This window comes from Anabrus simplex, chromosome 7 (assembly GCF_040414725.1).
Source record: "Anabrus simplex isolate iqAnaSimp1 chromosome 7, ASM4041472v1, whole genome shotgun sequence".
Classification (NCBI taxonomy): domain Eukaryota; kingdom Metazoa; phylum Arthropoda; class Insecta; order Orthoptera; family Tettigoniidae; genus Anabrus; species Anabrus simplex.
The window spans coordinates 161,948,920-161,974,376 of record NC_090271.1 but is presented as its reverse complement, the minus strand read 5'-3'; the positions used below and the strand labels follow the sequence as shown (position 1 = coordinate 161,974,376).

General features: G+C 40.8%; 1 protein-coding gene across 1 annotated transcript in view; it reads left to right on the top strand.

The window, feature by feature from the left end:
* The window catches only part of LOC136877404 (DNA-directed RNA polymerase II subunit RPB2), a 247,864-nt gene that overhangs the window by 20,954 nt on the left and 201,453 nt on the right, over positions 1-25,457 (top strand). The window contains exons 5-6 of the mRNA XM_067151413.2: positions 21,138-21,296; positions 25,271-25,435. Of these exons, the coding sequence (XP_067007514.1) occupies positions 21,138-21,296; positions 25,271-25,435 (324 nt within the window). The remainder of the gene's footprint in view (positions 1-21,137; positions 21,297-25,270; positions 25,436-25,457) is intronic.

Below are 25,457 nucleotides of genomic sequence, written 5' to 3'. Positions count from 1 at the left end.
AGCTCTTTTAACATGTTACGTTATGAAATGGTAAAGTAATATTGCCATAGTAGCCTTCTGAGTATTTTTCCTGTAACCTTATTTTTGAAGTTATTAAAATGCAGAGCTTAAACATAAATGAAGTTTTCTTCCACAGATTACCAAATTTTTTACAAAGCAAAGAAATAGGCTCCAGAAAACTCAGTGTGGACATCTGAGGCTCTTATTAACTGAAATTAAACCATAAGAAAATTGACACCTGTCAACTCTGATCATTAAATCTGTCTTATCACAATTCAGTATAAAGTTACTGTTCAGTTAGAAAGTTAGATCTATTATTACATTTTAAATACCGTATAATCTTGAATACCACCCGCCACCGAATAAGACCCGCACCCTTATTTTGAAAGAACAAAAAAAAAAAAAAAAAAAAAAAAAAAAAAAAGGTGAAATCAAAATTATTTACAGTCTTTACTAACACACATCAAATGATTAGAAAATACAAGTAAAAGTAAACAAACATTTCCAGAACAATATCCAATGAGTTCATACATCATCATCATCAGTACCAACTTCAGAACTTTCATCACTATCACCTTCCCACAAAATGTCATCGCTGCCATCCATAGCATTAGAAATGCTACATTTCATGAAGCTCTTCTGTGTGAGGTCTCCAGGGATATGATTCCATGCCGTCAAAATCCACAAACACAGCAGCTGAACTTCCGGGCGCTGAATGCGACCAGTTGGCGTCAATGTGTGATTATCAGCCGCCATCCATTCCGTATAGAGCTGTTTCTAGGCTGCTTTAAATGGACGGTTCACGCAGACATCCAACGGCTGTAGCATCTCACAAAACTGCTAATGATGAAAACAACCAGATCAGATGTGCTTTCATTGTGTTTGAGAATGGTATTGAAATATTTTCAACACAGTATAAGCTCTCCTCATACTCTTCAGTTTTCCAAGGTGAACTTTGGGCCATTAACCGTCGGACACTCACGCTAGGAGTAGACGCAGCATTACTTGCGCGGGCTACATATGTAGCCCAAACTGAAATTCAATCTGAATGAATTGCACGCGCTATTTTTAAGTTTCTTTTTGTAATACTATCTTAAATAGTAGTATATACAGGGTGTTAGGTGTATACGTGCAGATATTAAGCTAGTCGGCAAAGAAAAAGCCATCTCACAATATATGCTATGTACTTTTTATCTCGTCCTATTAGTTTGCCCGTAACTGAGCCAAATATTTCAGGACCTAATGTGTTTTGAACGGCCGTAGCAGGATGCGCCGGTTACGTCATTCTGTCCACGCGTAGTGGAAGTACAGTAGCAGAGTCTAGGGCTTGTTGAACCTGTTTCTTATCGCAGGCCAACACATGTTGTTGTGCACTTCCCCTAAAGGCTTGGCAAGTAGAAGAGGATGACTCACGTGCCAGGCCACTTGCTGTACTCGAAAACCGGTCTAGGGTACTCTGTGTGAAATGTACACAGGATCCTTACAGTGACCTCGAAGATACGCAACAGCACATACGTGCGAATAAAGTATTGTGTAGTTGTGTGTGATTTATAAGACGTCAATGGCATTACTCAGTGATCAAAGCTGACAAAATGAAAGGAAATTGTTAATAAGTAAATGAAAAATGAGCGCAACATTTCTGTGCTCTTTTTGCGACAGTCTACGATGAATTTCTGACAATAGACAATGCGAGTTGTCTATGCTTATTCACAAACTTTTCAGGTCAATGAAAGGACGGTGGACACTGAAAGAAAAGGCTGTAAGTATTCAGTCATATTGTTATTAATGAGACAGATTTCAAAAACCGCAGTTGCAACCATGCGTGAACATTGCTCGAAGGAAAAATAGCTACTGTGGATTTCTTTTGCTAGATGCTTTACGTCGCACCGACACAAATAGGTCTTATGGCGACGATGGGACAGGAAAGGGCTAGGAGTGGGAAGGAAGCGGCCGTGGCCTTAATTAAGGTACAGCCCCAGCATTTGCCTGGTGTGAAAATGGGAAACCACGGAAAATCATCCTCAGGGCCGCCGACAGTGGGGTTCGAACCTGGATACTGGATACTGGCCGCAGTTAAGCGACTGCAGCTATCGAGCTCGGTCTACTGTGGATTTGCCGCCGGGCATTTCTAATAGAAGGCTTATTCTTCTTTTTCCTAATCTGCTTACCTTCCAGGGTTGGTTTTCCCTCGGACTCAGCGAGGGATCCCACCTCTACCGCCTGAAGGGCAGTGCCCTGGAGCGTGAGACATTGGGTCGGGGGATACAACTGGGGAGAATGACCAGTACCTCACCCAGGCGGCCTCACCTTCTATGCTGAACAGGGGTCTTGTGTAGGCCTTGCGGGGGAATGGGGAGATCGGAAGGGATAGACAAGGAAGAGGGAAGGAAGCGGCCGTGGCCTTAAGTTAGGTACCATCCCGGCATTTGCCTGGAGAAGTGCGAAACTACGGGAAACCACTTTCAGGATGGCTGAGGTGGGAATCGAACCACCTCTACCCATTTGACCTCCCGAGTCTTAGTGGACCCCGTTCCAGCCCTCGTACCACTTTTCAAATTTCGTGGCGGAGCTGGGAATGGAACACGGGCCTCCGGGGGTTGGCAGCTAATCACACTAACCACTATACCACAGAGGTGGACAGAAGACTAATTACTGAACAGTAAGTGCCGATAGGTAATGTAACGGACCCGTTTAATTAAAACGTCCGTAATAATAATGTTACTACTACTACTACTACTATCTTTACGATCCACTAACTAATTTTCACGGTTTTCGAAGACGCTGAAGTGCCAGAATTTTTTAAAGCAGTACTTTTTTAAATTCAAGTAAATCCACAGATACGAGACTGGCGTATTTCAGCACCTTCAAATACCACCGAACTGAGCCGCCATCGAACCTGCCAAGGTGGGATCAGAAGACCAGCGCTCTATAGTCCGAGCTACGCAGACCGGCATTGGAGCTTAGAGTAAGTTGATCGTGCGGTTAGGGGCGCGCAGCTGTATGCTTGTATTCTGGTGATAGTGGGTTCGAACTCCACTGTCGGTAGCCGGGAAGATGGTTTTCCGTAGTTTCCCATTTTCACATCAGGGAAATGCTGGAACTGTACCTTTATTAGACTTCGAACGCTTCCTTCCCACTTGTATCCCTTTTCTCTCCCATCGTCGCCGTAAGACCTATTTGTGTCGGTGCGACGTAAAACAATTTGTAAGTACATGCTTCAGTAATTTCGGAGACATGTCTGCAATTATAATATTAATAATAATTCGAACCTGTTAAAACTTCACTATTTCTTTAGTGTTTTCTGACAGATTACGAGCTACGAAGTTTGAGTGGGGGGATTATCTTCTATTTTCATAATAGTCAGTAATAATAGACTAACACAGTTTTTATAATAATATTGTTAGTGGCTTTTCGACGGATGCAAGCTAATCGCACGGCCAACTCGCCCAATAATAATAATAATAATAATAAATCTTCACGTGCCAATGGAGACGCGCGATGTCGGAATTTTGCCCACAGGTATTCTTTAACGTGCCCGTAAATCTACCGATCAGAAGCGGTCGTATTTGAGCACCTTCAGATACCAGCGGACTGAGCCGGGATCCAGCCTGGTAAGTTCATGAAACCAGTGCTTGAACCGTCTGAGCCACTCAGCCTGGCAACGTTTGTTTTGATACGTTGAATAGGCACTGCAAAATCAGCAGTAAGCTAGAAGGTTCTCATTTACATTTAAACATGTTCTCTTCGGTTGGAAGCACGAAAGGAAGGTACGTTTAATTAATTTATGTTTATAACATGTCCCTTACTGGTATGAAGTAAAACGTTCAATGTGTTTTGACATTTCAATTCCGATACTACTCACTTTGAAATTCTAACCCATGCATTCTTTCGTTGACGCAATTAACTTTATTTACGTACACGTCAACACGGGTTGTTTCTGCATACGGCGAGATGGACTCCCAAAAGACCATGATATTGAAATCGCACTGTGGGAGAATATTCCACGTAAGCAGTTCGACAAAAGCACTAGACCTGTCACATGCCGGTTGTCTGCGGTTCCTAGCGACGGAAATGTGGCTGGACGGGTTCCCCACCCCTACATGAAACCGGTCTGTCTGACCTTGACCTGAATAACAGCTGTCAGAGATGCGAATTATCGTCCGAACTAGTTCGCGAGTTACTTCGTAGTAGTAGCATCAGTAGTAGTATTTGAATAATGCCAGTGTATGAATACCACGAATACCATTATATGCTGCTACTGTATCGTGTGGCAGAACAGAACACGGGTCACCCTTCATGAATCTATTGGGAAAGGCTTCCAGCAGTTTATATTTTGTTTCTTATTCCCTACGAGTTAAAACATAGGACACTTTGCGTTTTTCAGGGCCGATGACATTAAGACAGCAATCATCATCATCATCATTGTCGTCGTCGTCGTCGTCACGTATAAATATTCAATAAAATAATCGTTTTATATTCATCATTACTGAAATAGGAACTATAAGTTAACATTTAACTTAAGAAGATTGCTTAGAGTGTTTTGTTAATTTACAAAAGAAAGTTTAACATTTCTTTTAATGCAATCTGTATGTTTTTGTTTTCTAAACTGTTGTACTGTAATGTTTAACATAGGTACATTATGTTGCTCACAAGCGTTTTCGTGTACGTTCGTAAATCCATACTTTTCTATTCGAGATATTCTTGTTACCGTCCACCTGGAATTACGGAGCCCGTACTGTATGTTAGTTCATTATTTTTCTGCAACAGAGGGTTACGAATGCGACTGTAGTTCCCGCGACCACGCCACTCTTATGTCTGTGTCACTAATGTGCACTTTGTTCAGCTGTGTGCTGCTTGACTATGTGGCTCTCGTTACCTTCTTCTTCCTCTTCTTCTACTGCAGCCTTATGTCTTAACAGGTATACTGTATTCTACCGACATCATCTCAACACGCAGTAGCGTAATCTGCTGCGATTTACCGAGCTCGAAAGCTGCAGTCGCTTAAGTCCGGCTCCATGGCTAAATGGTTAGCGTGCTGGCCTTTGGTCACAGGGGTACCGTGTTCGATTCCCGGGAGGGTCGGAAATTTAACCTTAATTGGTTAAATTTGCTGGCACGGGAACTGGGTGTATGTGCCATCTTCATCATCATTTCATCCTCATCACGACGCGCAGGTCGTCTACGGGAGTCAAATCAAAAGACCTGCATCTGGCGAGCCGAACTTGTCCTCGGACACTCCCGGCACTAAAAGTCATACGACATTTCATTTCAGTGTGGCCAGTATCCATTATTCGGGAGATAGTGGGTTCGAACCCCACTGTCGGCAGCCCAGAAGATGGTTTTCCGTGGTTTCCCATTCTCACATCAGGCAAATGCTGGTGCTGTACCTTAATTAAGGCCACGGCCGCTTCCTTCCCTGTCCTAGCCCGTTCCAGTCCCATCGTCGCCATAAGGCCTATCTGTGTAGGTGCGACGTAAAGCCAATAGCTGCTGCGATTTGTTATTAGCACCATCATAGTAAAATGTAATATAGTTGTGGCGGAATCTTCTTAGATATGTTCGATATCTGTGGATTGTGTATAATTTGATAACTCATCTGTACTTATGAAAGCGACCGTTGGCCTGGCGTTCAGGTTAATAGCTACATGTCTCTAACGTGTAACCTTGTTTATGTTTCTTATATTTGTTGATGTGTATGTTTGATGTTTATACACAATACGAGATTACAGCTGACTCATCCCCACGAGCTTGACCTGGTTCTCGTTTTACGCATAGTAATCTGTAGGTAACTACTGCGACCGATGCTAACTCACGTGACATACATTTCATCTTGTTTCCTCTTAAACCACGCATATTTTACTATTTTCTTCCACGTATTTCAGCTTTTAATGACCTAATAATAATAATAATAATAATAATAATAATATAATAATAATAATAACGCTAAGTGCTTTAGTCCCACTAACTACTTGTACGGTTTTCTGAGATGCTGAGGTGCCCGAATTTAGTCCCGCACTAGTTCTTTTTATGTACCAGACAATCTGCCGACACGAGGCTGACCTACAGTATTTGAGCACCTTCAAATACCACCGGACTGGGCCAGGTTCGAACCTGTAAAGTTGGAGTCAAAAGGCCTGCACCTCAACCCCCTGAGCCACTCAGCCCAGAAGGAGGCACGAAATGTAGGTACGTTTAATTTATTTAGTTGTATAACATGTCCAATATTCCTTTGAAACTAAACGTTCGATGTGTTTCGATAATTCAATTCCGATGCTACTCATATGGGCATCCCATGACTGCTTTCGTTGGCGTAAGGACCTGCCATCTTTCTTCTACCTTTAAGCAATGCACAACGGGGATCTACTGTATTTCACGTCCCGGTGCGCCTATCCCAACCAATAATTATATCACACGCTCGTACAGGTCCCGCACCGATTCAGGTTTTCAGGTCATTTCCATACTCACTAGACCACGGGGCTGATGACCACACATATCCCAATCCCTTAAAGGACATAGCAGCAAATGAACCAGCATTACCGCTGAGAATTCGGTATATCTCCAGGGTCCGAAACCGATGACCAGGGTTGTCTGAAGCCCCTAAGACGGAAACTGAATACTGACAACTACGAAACCAGTCTGGCGAGAATGTAACGTAACAAGGCATACGCTACTGTAGTAGCTACTTTCAGCTGTTATCGTAGCTCTGTTGCTCTTAAACATAAAACCAGTTTGACAAGTATGTTACGTAACATCTCGTGCATTGCATAGGTAGCGTTCAGTGTTGCACGTAAACATAAACAGAAACCAGTTTGGCACGCATGGCGCGTGACTCGCCTGTTCTCAAAGGGAAGCTATTCATTCACAAGAACAAGGCATACTACCTATTCTAAAAACATCGTATCTCTTTGCTCTCGAAAATAACTTCCGAGAATTATTAAAAGTTTGATATATAGTGGTTCGTCACATCGTTCTCTATTGCTAGAAGAAATATCTGCAGGTATACACCTAACACCCTGTATAAATAAGTTGAGCCAAAATTGAAGACCATATGTAGGTTTTTTTTTTGTTGAGAAGAGGAAATATAAACCCTTGAAGAAAAATTTGATTGCATCTTACTCTGAGGGAAATCTGCCATGGAAACATAAATAAAATTATTACAGCTTTTAAATTTATTTATGTATATATCCAATTACCTGCATTAGAACATATTTGCATGCTAAATAAATAAAAACATCAGGTTAAAAACTGTCTTGGAGTTTCTGTGAGCATTTCAATGAATTTTAGCATTCTATCATATCACGTATTTCTGTAGTATCAGTAAATTTTGCATCACAATCACGTTCAAACTTGTCTCTTAATTCACCTATATAAATATTTGTCACTGCGGTTATCATTTGTATTATATTGCTATCTATAAAAATTTCTAAACGTTAAAGTTCAGTTTTCACAGTACGAGCAATTCCCTTAGTGCCAGGAAAGTACAGGATAATATTATGGGTTCTTGTACAAACATTAGTACATGGATGATCCCTTAGCCACTTGAAATTGTCCTTGGCAGTGAACAATCTGGAATTATTGCTGCCTGTACCTGCATCGTCATTTTTTACTGGACACTCGCGTGGGGTATCTTCCTCACTGCTTGTATCTTCTTCAGATTCAGTTTGGTGTATTTCGTGTGTAAGTATATCCTGTTCACTATCGTCACTATCACCGCTTAAAACACTATCAGTACTTTCACCTAACCACCAAGTAATTTGAGAGTCATCTACTTGGCCGCCTGCGCAGCGACCTTTCCTTTGCTCGGTCATTGTCAGCACTCAAACAGCAGTGCTTGCGCAGGCTACTATTGTAGCCCAGATCACTTCTAATCCGCCTGGTGCCTAAATGGTGCGCCTAGTCAGGCCGGAAACACACTTGCCAGTTAATTACATTGACAGGCAGCTATAGAGAGTATCAGTATTCCTAACAATGAATATACTGTGTACTACTACGAAATAAATGACTGGGCTACACCTGTAGCCTGTGCGAGTATACAAGGGTTAAGTCAGTACCGTAATACTGTAAAGATAACAACAAAAATGCAAAGTTATTCAGTGGTTCATATGCAGCACTGAACTCAATAAATGACAAATACAATATGAACCCAATAGTTGCTAACATAAGATTAATTACTCAGCAAGGTTTCAATAAGTGTCTCTCCTGAGGTCATGGACACATACGGACAAATCGTAAATGAATAACATACATACATCACCTGCATACATCATTATACACCGTTATGCCTTTCGGCATTCAGTCTGCAAGCCTCTGTGAATTTACTATATGTTGCCACAATCCTCTATTTGCAAGTAGTGCTGTGGCCTTATTTAGTTCTATACCCCTTAAATCGTTAGAAATTGAGTCTAACAATCGTCATCTTGATCTCCTTGTACTTCTCATACCCTCCATAACAGAGTCCATTATTCTCCTAGGTAACCTATCCTCCTCCATTCGCCTCATATGACCGCACTACCTAAGCCAGTTTATGCGTTCAGCTTCATCCATAGAGTTCATTTCTAACTTACCGTTATCTCGTCATTCCGAGTACCTCCTGCCATTGTTCTCACCTGTTTGTACCAGCAATCATTCTCGTTACTTTCATGTCTGTTACTTCTAACTTGTGAATAAAATAGACAGAGTCCACCCAACTTTCACTCCCGTAAAGCAAAGTTGGTCTGAAAATAGACTGATGTGTAGATAGTTTCGCCCGGGAACTGACTTCCTTCTTACAGAATACTGTTGACCACAACTGTGAGCTCACTGCATTAGCTTTACTGCACCTTGATTCAGTCTCACTTACTGTATTATCATCCTGGAAGAACACACATCCTAAATACTCGAAATTATCTACCTGTTCGTGCTTTGTATCACCATTCAGTTCTCTTGGGTTTCTTACCTACTGTCATTAGTTTAATCTTTGAAAGGCTACTTTTCATATCATAATCACTGCACCTATTTTTAAGTTCCAAGATATTAGACTGCAGGCTTTCGGCACAATTTGCCATTAAGACCAAGTTGTCAGCATAGGCCAGACTGCTTACTACATTTCCACATGCCTGAATCGCTCCCTGCCACTTTATACCTTTCAGCAGATGATTCTTGTAAACTACGAATAACAAAGGTGAAAGATTACAGCCTTGTCTAACCCCTTTAAGTACCCTGAACCAAGAACTCATTCTACCATCAATTCTCACTGCAGCCCAATTGTCAACATAAATGCCTTTGATTGGTTTTAGTAATCGACCTTTCCTTAATCCCATAGCCCCCAGTATGGCGAACATTTTTTCCCTCGGTACTCTGTCATATGCTTTCTCTAGGTCTACGAAACATAAACATAACTGTCTACTCCTCTTGTAGCATTTTTCAGTTACCTGGCAAATACTGAAAATTTATAATGTCCAATAATGGACCATTTATATAGGTATTATAAATTTACTCTTTCCAAACAAATATTTCATATTCCCTATGGGAATCAACATCTATGTCATACTGAAAATTTGATCGTGACAGTCCCTCTGTAGTCTGAAACCACACTATTTTTCATCCAACTTCCTCTCAACCACTGATCGCACCCTCCCTTCCAAGATGTCAGTGAATACTTTGCCTGGTATACTAACCAATGAGATATCTCGATAGTTGTTGCAATCTTTCCTGTTTCCTTGCTTATAGATAGCATACCTGCCAAGTATTCTCGTTTTTCCATAAAATGTATGGATTTTGAGTGTGTTTTACGGTTGTACAGATGAACGTTATTGTACAGATTTTGAATATCGCGCTTGTTTTTGCTTTCTGCGGTCCAATCGGATTTGTTTCACTTTCGATAATAGCTGCTAATGCGAAATGCAGTGTTTGAAATTCGACCCGTAAATGTATCGATAATCACATTATCGATTATCACCGTGCTTTTGTCACCTGTTCGACCTCAACTCCTACTTCATTCACTGAGATGTTTCCGAACAAGTAGCAGGCTGTGATTTTGAAGAAAAGAAATCAGTGAAAAGTAGCAGGCTGTGGATTTATATATAACAATTTCAGTAACTGCATTGTGCTTCATAGCAGCTGAAAGTCTTTGTGTGTGGGTGTAAGTAACATTGGCGCTAGTTCTGAAACTCGTGGAAATGTGTGACGAATTTCTAAGCGATTAAGTATTGTGTTCGTAATGAGTGCAACTAAGAAACGATATCAGTCTTTTAGGGAAGCATATTCTGTTGAATTTTCTTGTTTTATACGATCACGGAAAGGTGAAACATTCACATTCTGTTCATATGCTCGTGTGATATAAATGTTTCTGATGGAGGAAGAACAGAATTAGTAAATCACATTAAATCTGTAAACCACGTCTCCAAAAATAAAATTTAAGGATGGCAGTCAAATAATTCCTTTTTTACCCCTTCTGGAGCTGACCTTGATATAGTAAGAGCGGAATGCTTGTTCACTTCATTTTTAATTAAACATAATATCCTGTTAGTTGCTGCCAATCATGCTGGTGCTCTGTTTAGGAAAATGTTTCCAGGTTCAGAAATTGCAAAAAAAATAAGGCTGTGGTCGTACGAAAAGCACGCACATTTTGAAAGAAAGGGCTATGGATTAAAGAAGTGACCATGCAATGTGAACCATTTTCTCTTGCTATGGATGGGAGCAATAATAGTATTGCTAAGCTTTACCCTATTAGCACCTTTTTTGTGTCAAAGCAGGAAAAGATAGCTCAGTGTTGTTTGTCCCAGCCTTGGTGGGTGATTCAGTGGGATGTAATGTTGGTAATTTGGTAATTTTACAGTTAGTGTTACAAAATACCAATTCAAAATTGTGTAGTGCTCTGTTCCGACAATGCTCCAGTCATGATTAAAAAGAAGAATGGAGTTGCTGCGTCTTTTAAGGGAAGCACAGTCATCTGTCTTCATACCTGGTTGCTCATGCCATTTGATTTACTTGGCTGCTGAGAAAAGTGCTAGCAGTTTGCCTCTTAAAGTTGCTGAACTATTAGTCAACATCTTCTTTTATTTAGAAAAGAGTTGTAAAAAAGAGGAACGCCTTGAGAAATTCCAAGAGCTTCACAACAAGGAAACGAAGAAGATGCTGAAACATGTTTGCACAAGTTGCACAAGGAAGGTGTCTGCAGAGGCTGTTAGAGCAATGGTATCTCCACTACTTGGTTTCTTTAAAGATAAGGTGCTTGTTAATGCTCAGGGTGCATCAAATACTAGCTTAACATCATTTACGATCCCAAAGACCATGAAAAGAGTAAAGCTACTGATTCATCAGAACTGGTCGCTCCCAAAAGATTTCCATGTCTCAAAATCTGACACTCCTGTGCTAAAGAATAACATTATTCAAAGTCGTGAAGAATTTTTTTCTTTTGGTTCTGTCATCAGACTTAAATAAGGTATACTGTGCCTTCCTGTATGCTGTCATTCTTTTATTTGAGAATCTCAATGCTACACTTCAGAGTGCTTTCTCTCACATTCATAAACTACTCGAACTAATTACGAACCTGTTAAGGTAGCTGTTTTCCAGATTTGTTAAACCAAAAGTGTTCAAAAGTTCCCTTTTATTAAAAGTTCCATACCATTCTATTGAGAATTCTAGAGACAATGATGAGCTAGTCATTGGCGTTTATGAACTTTGTGAAGAAAGTTAATGTTAGAGATAAATCAACATTCTTTTCATCTGCCAGGGGTTAATACTGCACAGCATATGATTATATTATTAACAAGTTCTCTCTCAATGATGAAGTATTGAAATGCGAAGGTTGCAGATGTTTCAAAAATTGAACATGCCCAGTTTTCTTCTGTTCAATTCTTTATAGAAAGACTTCCATCATTGCTACCGAGGAAGAACAGTGAATCGGTTGAGGATGCAATGAATATGCTTCAGAACCAATTTGTCGCTCCTCAGATTGATGACTGTCCTACTGTTGACAGTGAGAATCTGACAGATGACACCAAATGGGCTCGCTTGATGAACATTCATGGAGCTGATGGTGTTCCTAAGTAGGATAGAATATCCAGGCTAATGCTTTCGGATCTGACTACTGTACAGCAGTGCTGAGTGTGAATGTGTGTTCAGCTTGGTGAAAAAGAACCAAAATCAGTTTATGTCCTCAATGTCAAATGAAATTCTGGATTCAGTTTCTTTTTTTGAAAACCGGTAGTACTGGTTCATGATACTCGAGTAGTTTTCCTCCAGAATTTCTGAAGAAAGCAAAGAAAGCAACTCATCTGCGTACTGCATACTGTGAACTTGACAGAATATTGTAAATAAGTGTACATGTTTAGCTTAATTTTGATAGTGACATTCATATTGTGATCCACACGTTAAAAGTGCAGAAAAAACACTGTGTACTGTGTGAACTGTTCCCAGTGTTAAGTGAAAACAGATGAGCACTCATCAAGATGTAACTTCATGTAAGTATTTAATTTCAGGGGTGATCATAACATGTATTTGACTTGTATTAGTATTGTTTGTAATCTCCTCCCTTGCCGTCCTATTTCACTATCTCTCAAGACTTCGCAACGCATGCGTGTGTTGTTAGAAATTTTCGGATTTAGTATCTTCTGGATTTCTCTTTTTGAAAGTTGGCAGGTATGAGATAGGTGTTATTACTCTTTTTGTCCAATCTGAAGGTATCTTGCTAACACTCCATCCTATCTTATTACTCTGTGAAGCCATTTCATCTCTGCCTTCCCACTATACTTCACAATTTCAGGTCTAATTTCATCTATTCCTGCTGCCTTGTGACAATGGAATTTATTTTTCATCCTTTCCACTTCCTCATGCGTAATTTCACAAACATCATTTTCCTCCTCCCCACGAGCTCGGTTGTTCGTGACACCACCAGGAAGATTTGCTTTTACGTTGAGAAGATTTTCAAAATATTCCCTCCTCCTGTCTAGTGATTCTCTGGGATCTGTTATGATTTCACTTGAATTACCCAAAACACTGTTCATTTCCTTTTTCCCTTTCTTCCTAAGATTCTTTATTACTGTCCAGAAATGTTTCCCTGTTGCTTGACTTAGCCTTTCCGGGTTATTACCAAAATCTTCCCATGACTTCTTTTTGGATTCAACAACTATTTGTTTCACTCTGTTTTTTTCATCTACGTACAATTCCCTGTCTGTCAGCTGTTGTTTTGACCCATTTCTGATAAGCCTTCTTTTTTACGTTTACAAGCTGCTCTCACTTCCATCATTTCACCAAGATGTTTGCTTTTTCCCACCTTAACACGCAGTTATTCCTAGGCATTCCCTTGCTGTTTCTACTACAGCATCCCTGTATGCCACCCATTCTCTTACTATATCCTCAACCTGCTTACTGCCCACTGTTCAGAACTTCTTACTAATCATATCCATGTACTTCTGCCTTTATTTCCTCGTCCTGGAGATTTTCTACCCTTATTTGTTTGCAGACAGATTTCACTTTATCCTAGGCCTAAAGATACTTAGTTCACTACAGATCAGATAGTGGTCTATATTTTTCTCTCCAGAAAACCTGTACATTCCTAACAGATTTCCTGAATTCGAAATCTATTAAGATTTTGTCTATTATGGGTCTGGTATCCCTACCCTCCCATGCGTAGCGGTGAATAGCCTTATGCTTGAAGAATGTATTCGTAACTGCTAAACCCATGCAAGCACAGAAGTCCAGCAAACGCTTCCCATTCCTATTAGCTTCCATATCTTCCCCACATTTACCAATCACCCTTTCGTATCTTTCAGTTCTATTTCCAACTCTTGCATTGAAATCGCCCATTAGCACTGTTCTATCCTTGCTGCTGACCATGACTATGATGTCACTCAGTTCTTCATAAAACTTGTCAAATTCATCCTCATCTGCACCCTCACATGGTGAGTACACTGAGACAATTCTCTTCCTGATTCCTCCAACTGCCAATTCTACCCACATCATTCGCTCATTTATGTGCCTAACAGAAACTGTTGCATGCAGTGGTATTCCTAATTAATAGCCCTACCCCACAATGCCCTTCCCCTTTTAACACCCGTCAAGTACACTTTATAATCTCCTATATCTTCCTCGTTATCTTCCCTTACCCCAATATCATTTACTCTTAGCACATCCAGATGCATCCTCTTTGCTAACTCAGCCAGTTCTACTTTCTTTCTTCCATAAGCCCCATTAATATTGATAGTTTCCCACCATTTTGTTCGCCAAGTTGTTTCCAAGGAGCCCTTCGTCTCTAAAATGAGAGTGGGACTTTGGTACTCCCATAGGTCAGAGGCTTGCTTAAAATGTTCTGAGCTCAGTAAATTCATAAAGAAGGATGCTACCCTACTTATACATAGTCCAAGTGAGGATCTCTCCTCTAAGGGGTTAAGGCCACCGCTGGATAGTATAGTCCTAGCTGCCTGAGCACAAGGAGGGCCATGACTCAGAATATGTTCAAGATGCCCACTCCCATTCCGTAGCAGCTGGTATCCCGACTCTCAAGACCAATTATTAGGCCACTCAGCCGTTGTCCATGGTTCACAAACTAGGACATGACTGCAGTAACCTACACCATGAACCATAAAAATATTAATGATATAGTTTATTGCCATTAGACAACATACAGTTGCAATAGACAGTCTGATACAGTACATAAGTTACGGTTTAAAAAATATAAATACATCTAAATGTTTTAAACAGAGCTCTACGTATAAAAGGTTTATATACACCGAAAAGTAAAATGAAAGCTTATCATGACACTTTAGGCTATTTATCTGTTGAATACTAATCGTAGAGCTGATTATAACTACCAGTGTTGCCTACATATTAAGAAGGTGCTAACTTTCATATTTATCCCTTGACCTTGTCTTCAAATTCAGGTAGAGAGTAAAAAACTGTTTAATATCAGCCATGGTGACTGAGCTGGTGGGCGTCGGCTGGCGCTGCAACTCTGGAGGTTGATGAGGGTCTGCGTTGGCGGGTGGCAGCTCCGGAGGCAGTCGAGGCCTGACCCAAGGACCGCTGAAGTCGGCTGCACGAGCGTCCTCCTTGTTGTCATCGAAGCTGTCCCGGTCCGGGGAACCGGGTGTGCCTGGGTGGGAGTCGTAGCTGAACTTGGAGAGGATGTCCCAAGGTGCTGAACAAAGTTGAAGCTCCTTAGGATAAATGTTGGGCCGAAGAGGCAGGGCTGCCCGGACCTCTTCTAGGGCATCCGAATCGAAGGAAGAGCAGTATTCCGCCAAGGTAGCTTCAATCGTCAGCTCGGGCGCGTAGGCGACGGAATTCCTGGTTGCATATAAGAATAAATTGACCTTTTCAATGCAATATATCAAGTAAATGATATTACATAATGTCTTGGGAGTAGCTTCAGCCACTTAGTGGCTATCTTCAACCAATTAAAAATTAAACAGATTATGTGATTACTAAAATATATGTATACCATATTAAGGTAGCAGGTAGGGACTCTCTTCAGAGGTAGCCCTGCCCAGGGATTGGTGCCCCTGCCTATGCGAGTCCCAGAGCGCACTGACCCGGTGTGTAGCATCTGGTAAGGGTCCCAGCTTAGGATACAAGTGAAGCCCTCAATGGAATCCACAACAGAGAAGATGGACTTCTGAATGGTGGAGTGCAGAAGAGGTAGCCCAGTACTCAGGAAATAATATGAATACGCTTGGCATCAGCAGCGTCTGTTTCTCATGTTAGGGTGGCTGCAAGGGTGTCTGTTCCTCATGTAAGGGGCGGCCTAAATAATTGCTGGGAGTGGCGACCCCATTGTAATCATCGCTCCTGAATAAGATTTGGAGTGGCCAACCCTGAAGATGTTTTAGTGTTCACCCCTAGTAAATTTCTTTACTAGTTCGCATACGGTGATAAACAACCACGCAGACGTTACTATCCCAGGGAGTATCCAATCTCCTGTCACCAATGGTGGTGCATTCAGGCCTTCGGATTCTGGGGAGCCTGACCTCATCGTGCGGGGAAAGTCGGAGTTTCCCAATATCACTAACTTATCGAGACCCAAAACTGTCACACCTTGGAATCATGAATATTCAAACCCTTTGTAAGACCGGAAAACTCAAACAATAGACCGACATCCTGCATAAGCGCAAAATTGCAATAACAGCAGTCCAAGAAACCAGATTTACTGATGTGGCTTTTGAGTCAGAAGGTTATACAGTAATTAAGTGGAAATCAGCGTCTAAGAAGACACATGGCTCCTGCGTTTTTGGTACATCCTTTGTAATATGATGTGATATAATGGATTCTGTCATTGGATTTACATCAGCTAGCGAACGCATCTCCGTGTTATCTCTGAGATGTGGCAACAAGGGATACTCTATTGTAAATGCACACACTCCAGTTAATGATGACAATAAGAACCACCCTGAAAAGGTCCAAAGTTTCTGGCAGATGCTAGAAGACGAGGTCCATAAGATCCCCGATCACCATGTCAAAATCCTTGTAGATGACTTCAACGCTCAACTGGGGAAAGAACGACTGTACCAAGATATACTGGGGCCTTACACAGCACATAGATGAACAAACACCAACGGCATGCGCTTAATTGAACTGTGTAGGTTATATCAGTTGAAGATCATGTCCACAGTTTTCCCCAGAAAGGCAAAATACCAGACCTCCTGGCAGTCACCGAATGCAGCTATAGGATCATTGCAACTCAATCATGTTGCAGTCACTGTAAAATGCAGGAAAGACATCATGAATGTCAGAGTTCCTAAAGGTTGGAATGTTGATTCTGACCATTTCTTCACACAAAGATCAGATTACTGCCCAAACAAAAGATACTTTCTACCACAATTCCACCAATTCCTGTCTGAGATTAAAGAACGTTTTGCAACTGACATCTTGCAAAAAGATATGAAAGACTGGAATCAACTGAAGTCCACCATATGCGAAACGACCAATAACCTCGGACAACCTTGAAGGAAGAGACAACATAGATGGTGGAATACTGACTGTGATCTTGCAGTTGATGAGCGCGCCGCAGCCTGGACGAAGTGGTATTCGACTAAACGAAGGGAAGACTGGGAGAATTTCAGAATGGTGCGGAAACTGTCGAGTAAGACCATCATGCGTGTGAAAAGATCTTACGATCGGTCAAGATTGGAGAAGTTAGATGAAGAATTCAAAATGTAAAACACTAGAAACTTTTATCGGGCCTTCAAAGAGGAACTCTCGGGTATAAACCACAATGCCTTCACTTTAAGAATACAGACAAGGAGTTGGTCACCCGTAACCGCCGGAACATGGAACTTTTGGCAAATTACTTTGAGCAGTTGCTCAATTGCGAAGAGCCCTCGGAAAGATTACCTGTTGAAGATCCTTTTAATGTTAAGAATTTCATATTTAGGTTCCGTATTGAAACAAGATTTACATCAAAGAAAGGACAATAAGTTCTACCTTTTCAATAACTGTAATGTAAAACTTTCACATAATATATAGTATTGAAAAGGGGGAACTTATTGTCCTTTCTTTGATGTTGAAGATCCCCCAGAGATACACCTCCCATCTAACCCACCAACAATGCAGCAAGTTGCTAATGCCATCGGACATCTTAAGAAATGCAAGGCACCTGGGGAAGATGACATAATTGCGGAAGCTCTAAAAGAAGGTGGAAATAAGATCACAGAGGCTATACACTAGATCTTGGAAGACTGGCAGGATCCCTGATTGGAAATCAGCTACCATACACCTTTTACATAAGAAAGGTGACTGCAGTGATGTCAGCTACTACTGAGGGATCTCTCTGCTGTCAGTAGCATACAAAGTGCTATAAAGGATTTTACTGGACAATGTGGAAAGCCAATGTGATCGAACGTTTAGTGAATATCAAGGAGGATTTCAGTGTGGATGGTCCTGTACCGAGCAGATCTTCAACTAAAACAAGTAAGGAGTATGAACGTCGCTGTGGTTTTCGTTGAATTTAAAAAAAGCTGATGATTCCATCGACCATCAGACACACTTCTCCGTACTGCAGGAACGAGGTGTTGATTACAACACATGCACCCTCATCCAATAGACTCTTACGGATACAACATCCAAGGTGATGTTCAGGTGAGAACTATCTCGGAGTTTCAAGATAAAAACTAGAGTTTGACAGGGTGATGGCCTCTCATCCATTCTGTTCAATCTAGTGTTTGATAAAGTTATCAAGAACTGGGAATATACACTGAGGAGTCTAGAAATAAAACCAGTTGCCATTGGAGCCGGGACCCGAAAGATTGAGATCAAAGCCCTGCACAAGACAGTGGTGAAGGCAGGAATACAGATATCGTATGACAAGACCAAGTACTTTAAGACTCGGCATCCTGGAAACCCCCCTTTGACGACCATACATGGAACGATTGGGAGAGTCAATCGCTTCCGCTATCTTGGTGAATGGGTCCACCCCAATGGTAGAGATGGTACATCCATCTTAGATGTAAAAAACTCAATGCAGTGTACCAACTATCCCACAACCATTATAATAAGAGGTGCATTTCAAAAAAATGCTAAGATCTGTCATTACAAAACTATTGTCAGACCACAGTTTTTGTACATCTTAGAGACCGTCCTAAGGTACAAAAAAGGCACCATGGATGATCTAAAGAAAGCCGAAAGACGTATCCTCAGGAAAATTCATGGACCGAGATTGCTCCCAGATGGAACCTACAGACTTAAATTGAACTCTGAGCTGTATCGAAAGTTAGAATCAGCTAATACCAGCATGTGACGTAGGAGGCTTAAGTTCTATGGACACCTACAATGAATGGACAGCAACAGGCTTACCAAGAAAATCTTCTCTTTGGTTAAAAGCTACAAGACTGAAAGCTTGTGGCTTAATGAAGTACAGAAGGACTTGGATTTGGCTGGGATTTCAGAAATTGATATAGAAGATCGTTCCAAATTTTCAGAGCCCAGGGTCTATCTGGGCACGGAGCTGTCGGTATGGATTACAAATTATTTACATGGTACAAAATTAAAGTCCTTGAAGAAGCGATGGGCGGCAGCCATGATTGCCGCGTCAATGTGGGCGGTGTCTCAAATGCTTGGGCCCAAGACTGCCGGAACCTCGGCACTACTACTGCAATGGACCAGGGGGTGGCGTCGGCAAAGTGCTGGACGGGCTGCAACTGACGCATCATTGTTATGAAGTCGGGGTGAGTAGTTGCCGTACCCAGAAGAATTCGCCTGCGAGGATGTGCTTAGAGAGGAAACTGGGCCAACCCATGATCCATCCGAGCCATGCAAAGTACCCAGCTGCCTGTTTGAGCTATTACGGGGTCAGAGAGGATAGCGCGTGCACAAGAGAGGGGACACACTGCTGTGTGACATGGTGCATTTTGATTTCTTGGCGAACAATGTCGATGGTCACCCTAAGGTAGGTGAGAATGGGTGTCAGGTCCAGGACTGACTTCGGGTAGTTGATGGTGATGCCAAGAATCACAGTCAAGTATAGTTTGATTTTACGCATGAGGTCAGCAGTGAGATCGGGGCTATGGATGAGCCAGTCGTCCAGATATGGGATCTTCTGGAGGAGAAGGGGGTCCTAATGTGTTCTGAATGGTGGTTACTGTGTTTTTCCAAGACACTTTTGAATTTTAACCAGAGACCACAGTGATTAGATAAAGGAGACTCTGTGACACCACATATGAAATGAAATGTCGTATGGCTTTTAGTGCCGGGAGTGTTCGAGGACAAGTTCGGCTCGCCAGATGCAGCTCTTTTAATTTGACGCCCTTAGGTGACCTGCACGTCGTGATCAGGATGAAATGATGATGAAGACAACACATACGCCCAACCCCCGTACTGGTGGAATTAATCATTTATAGTTAAAATTGCCGGCCCTGTTGGGAATCGAACCCGGGACCCCTGTGACCAAAGGCCAGCATGCTAACCATTTAGCCATGGAGCCAGACTGCACCACATGTAAAGTCACTTTTATGGACATTAGTAATGATGTTGTCTAAACAAGATTCTTTTCTAGTGTCCGGCTCCATGCCTAAATGGTTAATGTGCTGGCCTTTGGCCACAGGGGTCCCGGGTTCGATTCCTGGCATGGTCGGGAATTTTAACCATAATTGGTTAATTTCGCTGACACGGGGGCTGGGTGTATGTGTCGTCTGCATCATCATTTCATCCTCATAACGACACGCAGGTCGCCTACGGGTGTCAAATCAAAAGACCTGCATCTGGCGAGCCGAACTTGTCCTCGGACACTCCTGGCACTAACAACCATACACCATTTCTTTTCTAGCAGGTTGATCATTGGCAAGATAGAAGTTATAGTTAAAAATTAGGTAAGTTTCAGCCCAAATAAAACATTATAGTGAAAGCTTATTAAAAATTTGGTGAATGTCAGAAAATGAAAATGGGAACACTGTTGAATATCTGATACAGCGGTTTCGCCATTTCATTGTCACAATGTCCGGCTCCATGGCTAAATGGTTAGCATGATGACCTTTGGTTCAAGGAGTCCCAAGTCAAATCGAAAGACTTCCACAGGGCCTCTCCGGAGGCCACACGCCATTATTATCAGCAGCAGCACAGTAGTTCAGGTGACAGTCTAGAGTATGTTTTGCTCTTCCAAATACAGGACATTCAAAAAGCAGGTGATTTACAGTTTGAGGGAATCCATGCATAATCATCCGAACACTGATCTCAAATCATTCAAAATATGACTTACATTTACTATGGCTAGTTAAGAATTCGGTAAGGACAAAGTTCAGCAGAAGTATTTTACAATGAAATCAGTGCTGGATCTTGGGAAAGAATATTTGTCTAGTAACAGGTCCTTTCCAGATATTATTGCACTGGGGAGTTGTGTTCTTTAATCTTTCTTTTCAGGCAACATATTGGAGCTCTGTTGTGTGCAACTTCCATCGTAGATTTTGTAGAATTTCTTTTCTGTATTGGAAATTCAGTGTTAATAATAATTATTATTATAATTTGGCATTCAAGTTCTGTGTATTTAGTACTTACTAGGCCTACTGCTTACTATTGTTTAATAAAGTCTTAATCCAACAGTAAAAACTTGAATACTTGCATATTTAAGTAGTGTAACTTTGTTGGAAGCTAGCAGTAATTGTGTTGTTATCAACTGTTTCCTTGTATACTTCATGTAGCAAGCCTAATTATAAAAAAAATTGTATGTTCAGGTCCTGATTGCTCAGGAGAAGATGGCTACCAATACTGTGTATGTGTTCAGCATGAAGGACGGAAAGTATGCATTTAAAGCTGAAATTCGCTCTTGTCTGGAACATTCCTCAAGACCAACTTCAACTTTATGGGTCAATATGATGGCCAGGGGTGGTCAGGTAAGATACGTTTATTGAAAATGTGCTTAGTAAGAAATTATATGTATGTATTTTTTTTTTTTTGTAGTTTTGAAGTAGGAAAGAAAACATCTTGTAAAAAATGATTCATGTGTACAGATAAAGAATAAAAAATTGTTGTGTCTCTAGAGATGTGATATATAAGAAAGTCCATTTGAGCTGTATGTATTTTCTAACATGGCCTGTAGTTCTCATTGTGTTATTTGCTGTAACTCTAGCTTCTCCCTACATTCTCTTTGTCCTTGTGACATGCACTTGCATACAGCACTATGAAATTATAAGAACATGGCACGCTCCCACGTAGTGTGGTGGTTCAGCCTCAGGCTACAAAATTTGTGGCTACCATAACAGGTAAGGTTTGAAATCCTGCAAGAGCAATTTTTCTTTTTTTCCCAAATGAATATACTGTGATTAATTATGTCAGGCAACGAAAGCACTAAGTTTGGTTGAGCTAACTTTGATGCTAAATGCTTCACTGTATTCTGACATGGCACATTATTCACATGTGTCAGTGGAGCAATTTTAGGATTTGTGAGGCAACCATTCGGTGTGGCATTTTGCCTAGGGCTGCTCAGGGGTGGATACAGAAGTGGTGGGTGTCAGGGGACGTTGGACGTTTACCACGCACTGGTTTAAAGGGGATTTTTAGTAGGGAAGAAGTCAAGAGATTGGTTGCAACTTCACAGGAGAACCCGTACTTAAACACGGCGGAGCTCATGCAGGGGGGGCCAATTTTCCTGGGTGTCCATACGTTGTACATAAACAATTATGAGAGGCCATTGCAGAAAAGTTGCCACCAAAGAATCTCTATCTGATAAACAGATGGTCAGTCACTTTTTTGTTGTAGCTATACCACCTTTTTTTGAGGATGATGATACCCCATACAGGACTTAATACTTTTCATGCATCAAGTTTTGGTTGTCAGACTGTACATTTCTTAGGGGCGGTAAGTAGGGACAATTTGTTGAAGGGAGGGGTCTAATTAGATGTTAAAAATAAACTAGTGCTTATTATGAGGGAACATTAGTGTGTATAGAAAGCTGTTTATGCAAAAACTTACTTGCATCTCCAGTGTCACATTTGTTGCACTTTGCCTTTCAAATTATTCTTGTTAAGAAAGACTGTTTTTCTGTTATCATCAAATAGGTGCTTGGCACTTTACTGACTTTATTTATTGAACTGTTCTTTCCTCTATGCTGACAGGTTTAATGTTGAAATATTAATTGAAACATATACATGACTTAAGGAGACAGCTTCTCTTAATGCAGTGTTATTTAAAGGCAAAAGAACTGAAAATATGGTGCTTGTTGGACTTGAGCAGATGTGTTAACATATTCAGATAAGATGGTCAGCACACTGGAGAGGTACATTGAGCTTCTTGAGGCGAGTTTTCCAACCTAAATCCATTTCAGAGTTTTCAAAAATTGGTCAGATTTCATCATGGCTAATATAGCACTCTGGGTATTGTCAAAATGTTTCATAGTAATTCAGCGTTTCCCCATTAAATCTCTCCAGAGAAATCTAATTCACCATCAACGAGCTGAAACTGAGTGTCATAAATTGACCATCCTAGTGGAATTGGTTCATGCACCTGTCAAGGGAGATAGGGATTCGAGTTAGTTTTTCACAAAAGGGGCCGCTTTTTCAGCTCTTTCACTGTAGAAATATTTTTGTGTAATTGTATGATGTTTATTTCTCTATCATGTTCCTGCCACGATAAATTGCTCTTGTATAGTTTTCCATTTCCATATTTATTATCTGTATTTTATATCTGAATATTGTACATTATGTATCTTTATGATAGTTATCTATTCTTTTCTACTGATTTACGACTGATCCACATTTAGTGCTGTCGCCCAGATGGCAGGTTCCCTATCAGTTGCTTTCAAAGCTTTTTCCTATGATTTTGAAGGGAAGTTGGAAATTTGTCAAATATCTCCCTTGATAAATTATTCCAATTCCAACCCCTAATTCCTCTTTCTTTAAATGAATATTTGCCTCAATTAGTCCCCTTGAATTCCAACTTCATTTTCATGTTTTGATCTTTCTTTAAAAACTCCACTCAAGCTTATTCGTGTACTAATGCCATTCCATACAATCTCTTCACTGACAGCCCGGAACATACTCCTTAGTACAATTTACGAACTTCATCGTGTAGATCCGTATTGATACAGTTAAAACTAAGAAACAATATTAGATTTTGGTCTACCAATCAATACATACCACTTTACAAGTGAACTATTTAAATTAAAACATATTAAAAATACTTAAGGACATGTTTTCTCTCTGTTTGAGGCTTCATCAGCCATACAATCACGTGGTAGATTACAAAACTCAAAAAAAGAGAAACTGAAAAAATGGAAGAACCCGATGCCTTTTTAGGCATATTTGTTCTATGTTTTCCCAACAGTTCAAAAGAAACTTCCGTTTTAAATACGGACAGCAACAATGGCCATTGAAAATGAAATGAAATGTCGTATGGCTTTTAGTGCCGGGATATCCCAGGACGGGTTCGGCTCGCCAGGTGCAGGTCTTTCTATTTGACACCCGTAGGTGACCTGCGCGTCGTGATGAGGATGAAAGGATGATGAGGACAACACATACGCCCAGCCCCCGTGCCATTGGAATTAACCAATTAAGGTTAATTCCCGGCCGGGAATCGAACCCAGGACCCTCTGAACCGAAGGCCAGGACGCTGACCGTTCAGCCAACGAGTCGGACTAATGGCCATTGATTCCATATGAGACGTTATGGCAGGCTTGTCAATTTCAAGTTATATTTCATTTTTTAACATTGAAGACAAAAGTTTTTGCAAGAAGTGAGGTCAATTTGTTTAAATAATATGTATATATTTATATCTTTTGCATTTCTCAAATAGTCCTTAAAAAGGCATTGGGTTCTTCCATTTTTTCAGTTTCTGATTTTTTTAGTTTTGTGATTTACCACGTGATTTTATGACTGATGAAGTCTCAAATAGAGATGGAAGATGTCCCTAAATATTTTAAATATGTTTTTATTTAAATAGTTCACTAGTAAAGTGATGTGTATTGATTGGGTGGACTAAAACCTAACATTGTTTCTTAGTTTTTACATACTGCTTAGATGAGAAGCTTACCTCCTTATTCCAAATCTTCACAGCCCAAAGATTGTAACTTTTTTGATCCTCTGCCTGTCATAAAAGGGGTCTCAGGGGCTGTTAACTTGGGAGTGAGAGTTGACGACCACGGGGCCTTTAGGTGAGCTCTGGCATTGCTTTCACTTACTTGTGCTTGCTCCTCACTTTCATCTATCCTTTCCGACATCCCTTGGTCGACTCTTGTTCTTTTCTGACCCTGATGGTATTGTTTCCGAGGCCTAGAGAGTATTTTTTTTTTCAGACCCTTTCTGGCCCTTGTCTTGCTTTGGCCGATACCTTCATTTCTCGAAGTGCTGGATCCTTTCCATTTTTTCTCTCTGATTAGTGTTATATGGTATAGAGGATGATTGCCCAGTTGTACTTCCTCTTAAAACAATATTCACCACCATCACCACCACCTGCAACATGTTTGTAGCACTACTCGTTTGAAATGGCCCAGAACAATTTGAGCTGCTTTCCTTTGGACTGTTTCCAGTTCTTGAATCAAATAACCCTGGTGAGGGTCCCATATACTGGAATCATTCCCTTAATTCAGATTTTTATCATTGACTTATACACCCTCTCCTTTACGTCCTTACTACAGTCTCTAAATAACCTCATAACCATATGAAGAGATCTGTAACCATTATTTATAACCTTGTATTTGTGATTACCCCAATGAAGATCTTGTCTTATATTATCACCGAAGTACTTACAGCAGTCCCCATGAGTAACATTCACTCCATTAACATAGTAATTAAAACTGAAAGAACATTTCCTCTTGGTGAAACTTACAACCTGGCTTTTCACATGTATATTGGCATGCCATTCTTTATTTCAGAGCATTAAGAAATCTGCCATTGGTCAAAGAATTATTGGAGTGCTTCCTTATATTCGTCAAGAAATTCCTATTATGATAGTTTTCCGAGCGCTTGGTTTTGTAGCTGATCGCGACATTTTGGAGCATATCATATATGACTTTGACGATCCTGAAATGATGGAAATGGTAAGTGAACTAGAATGATGGC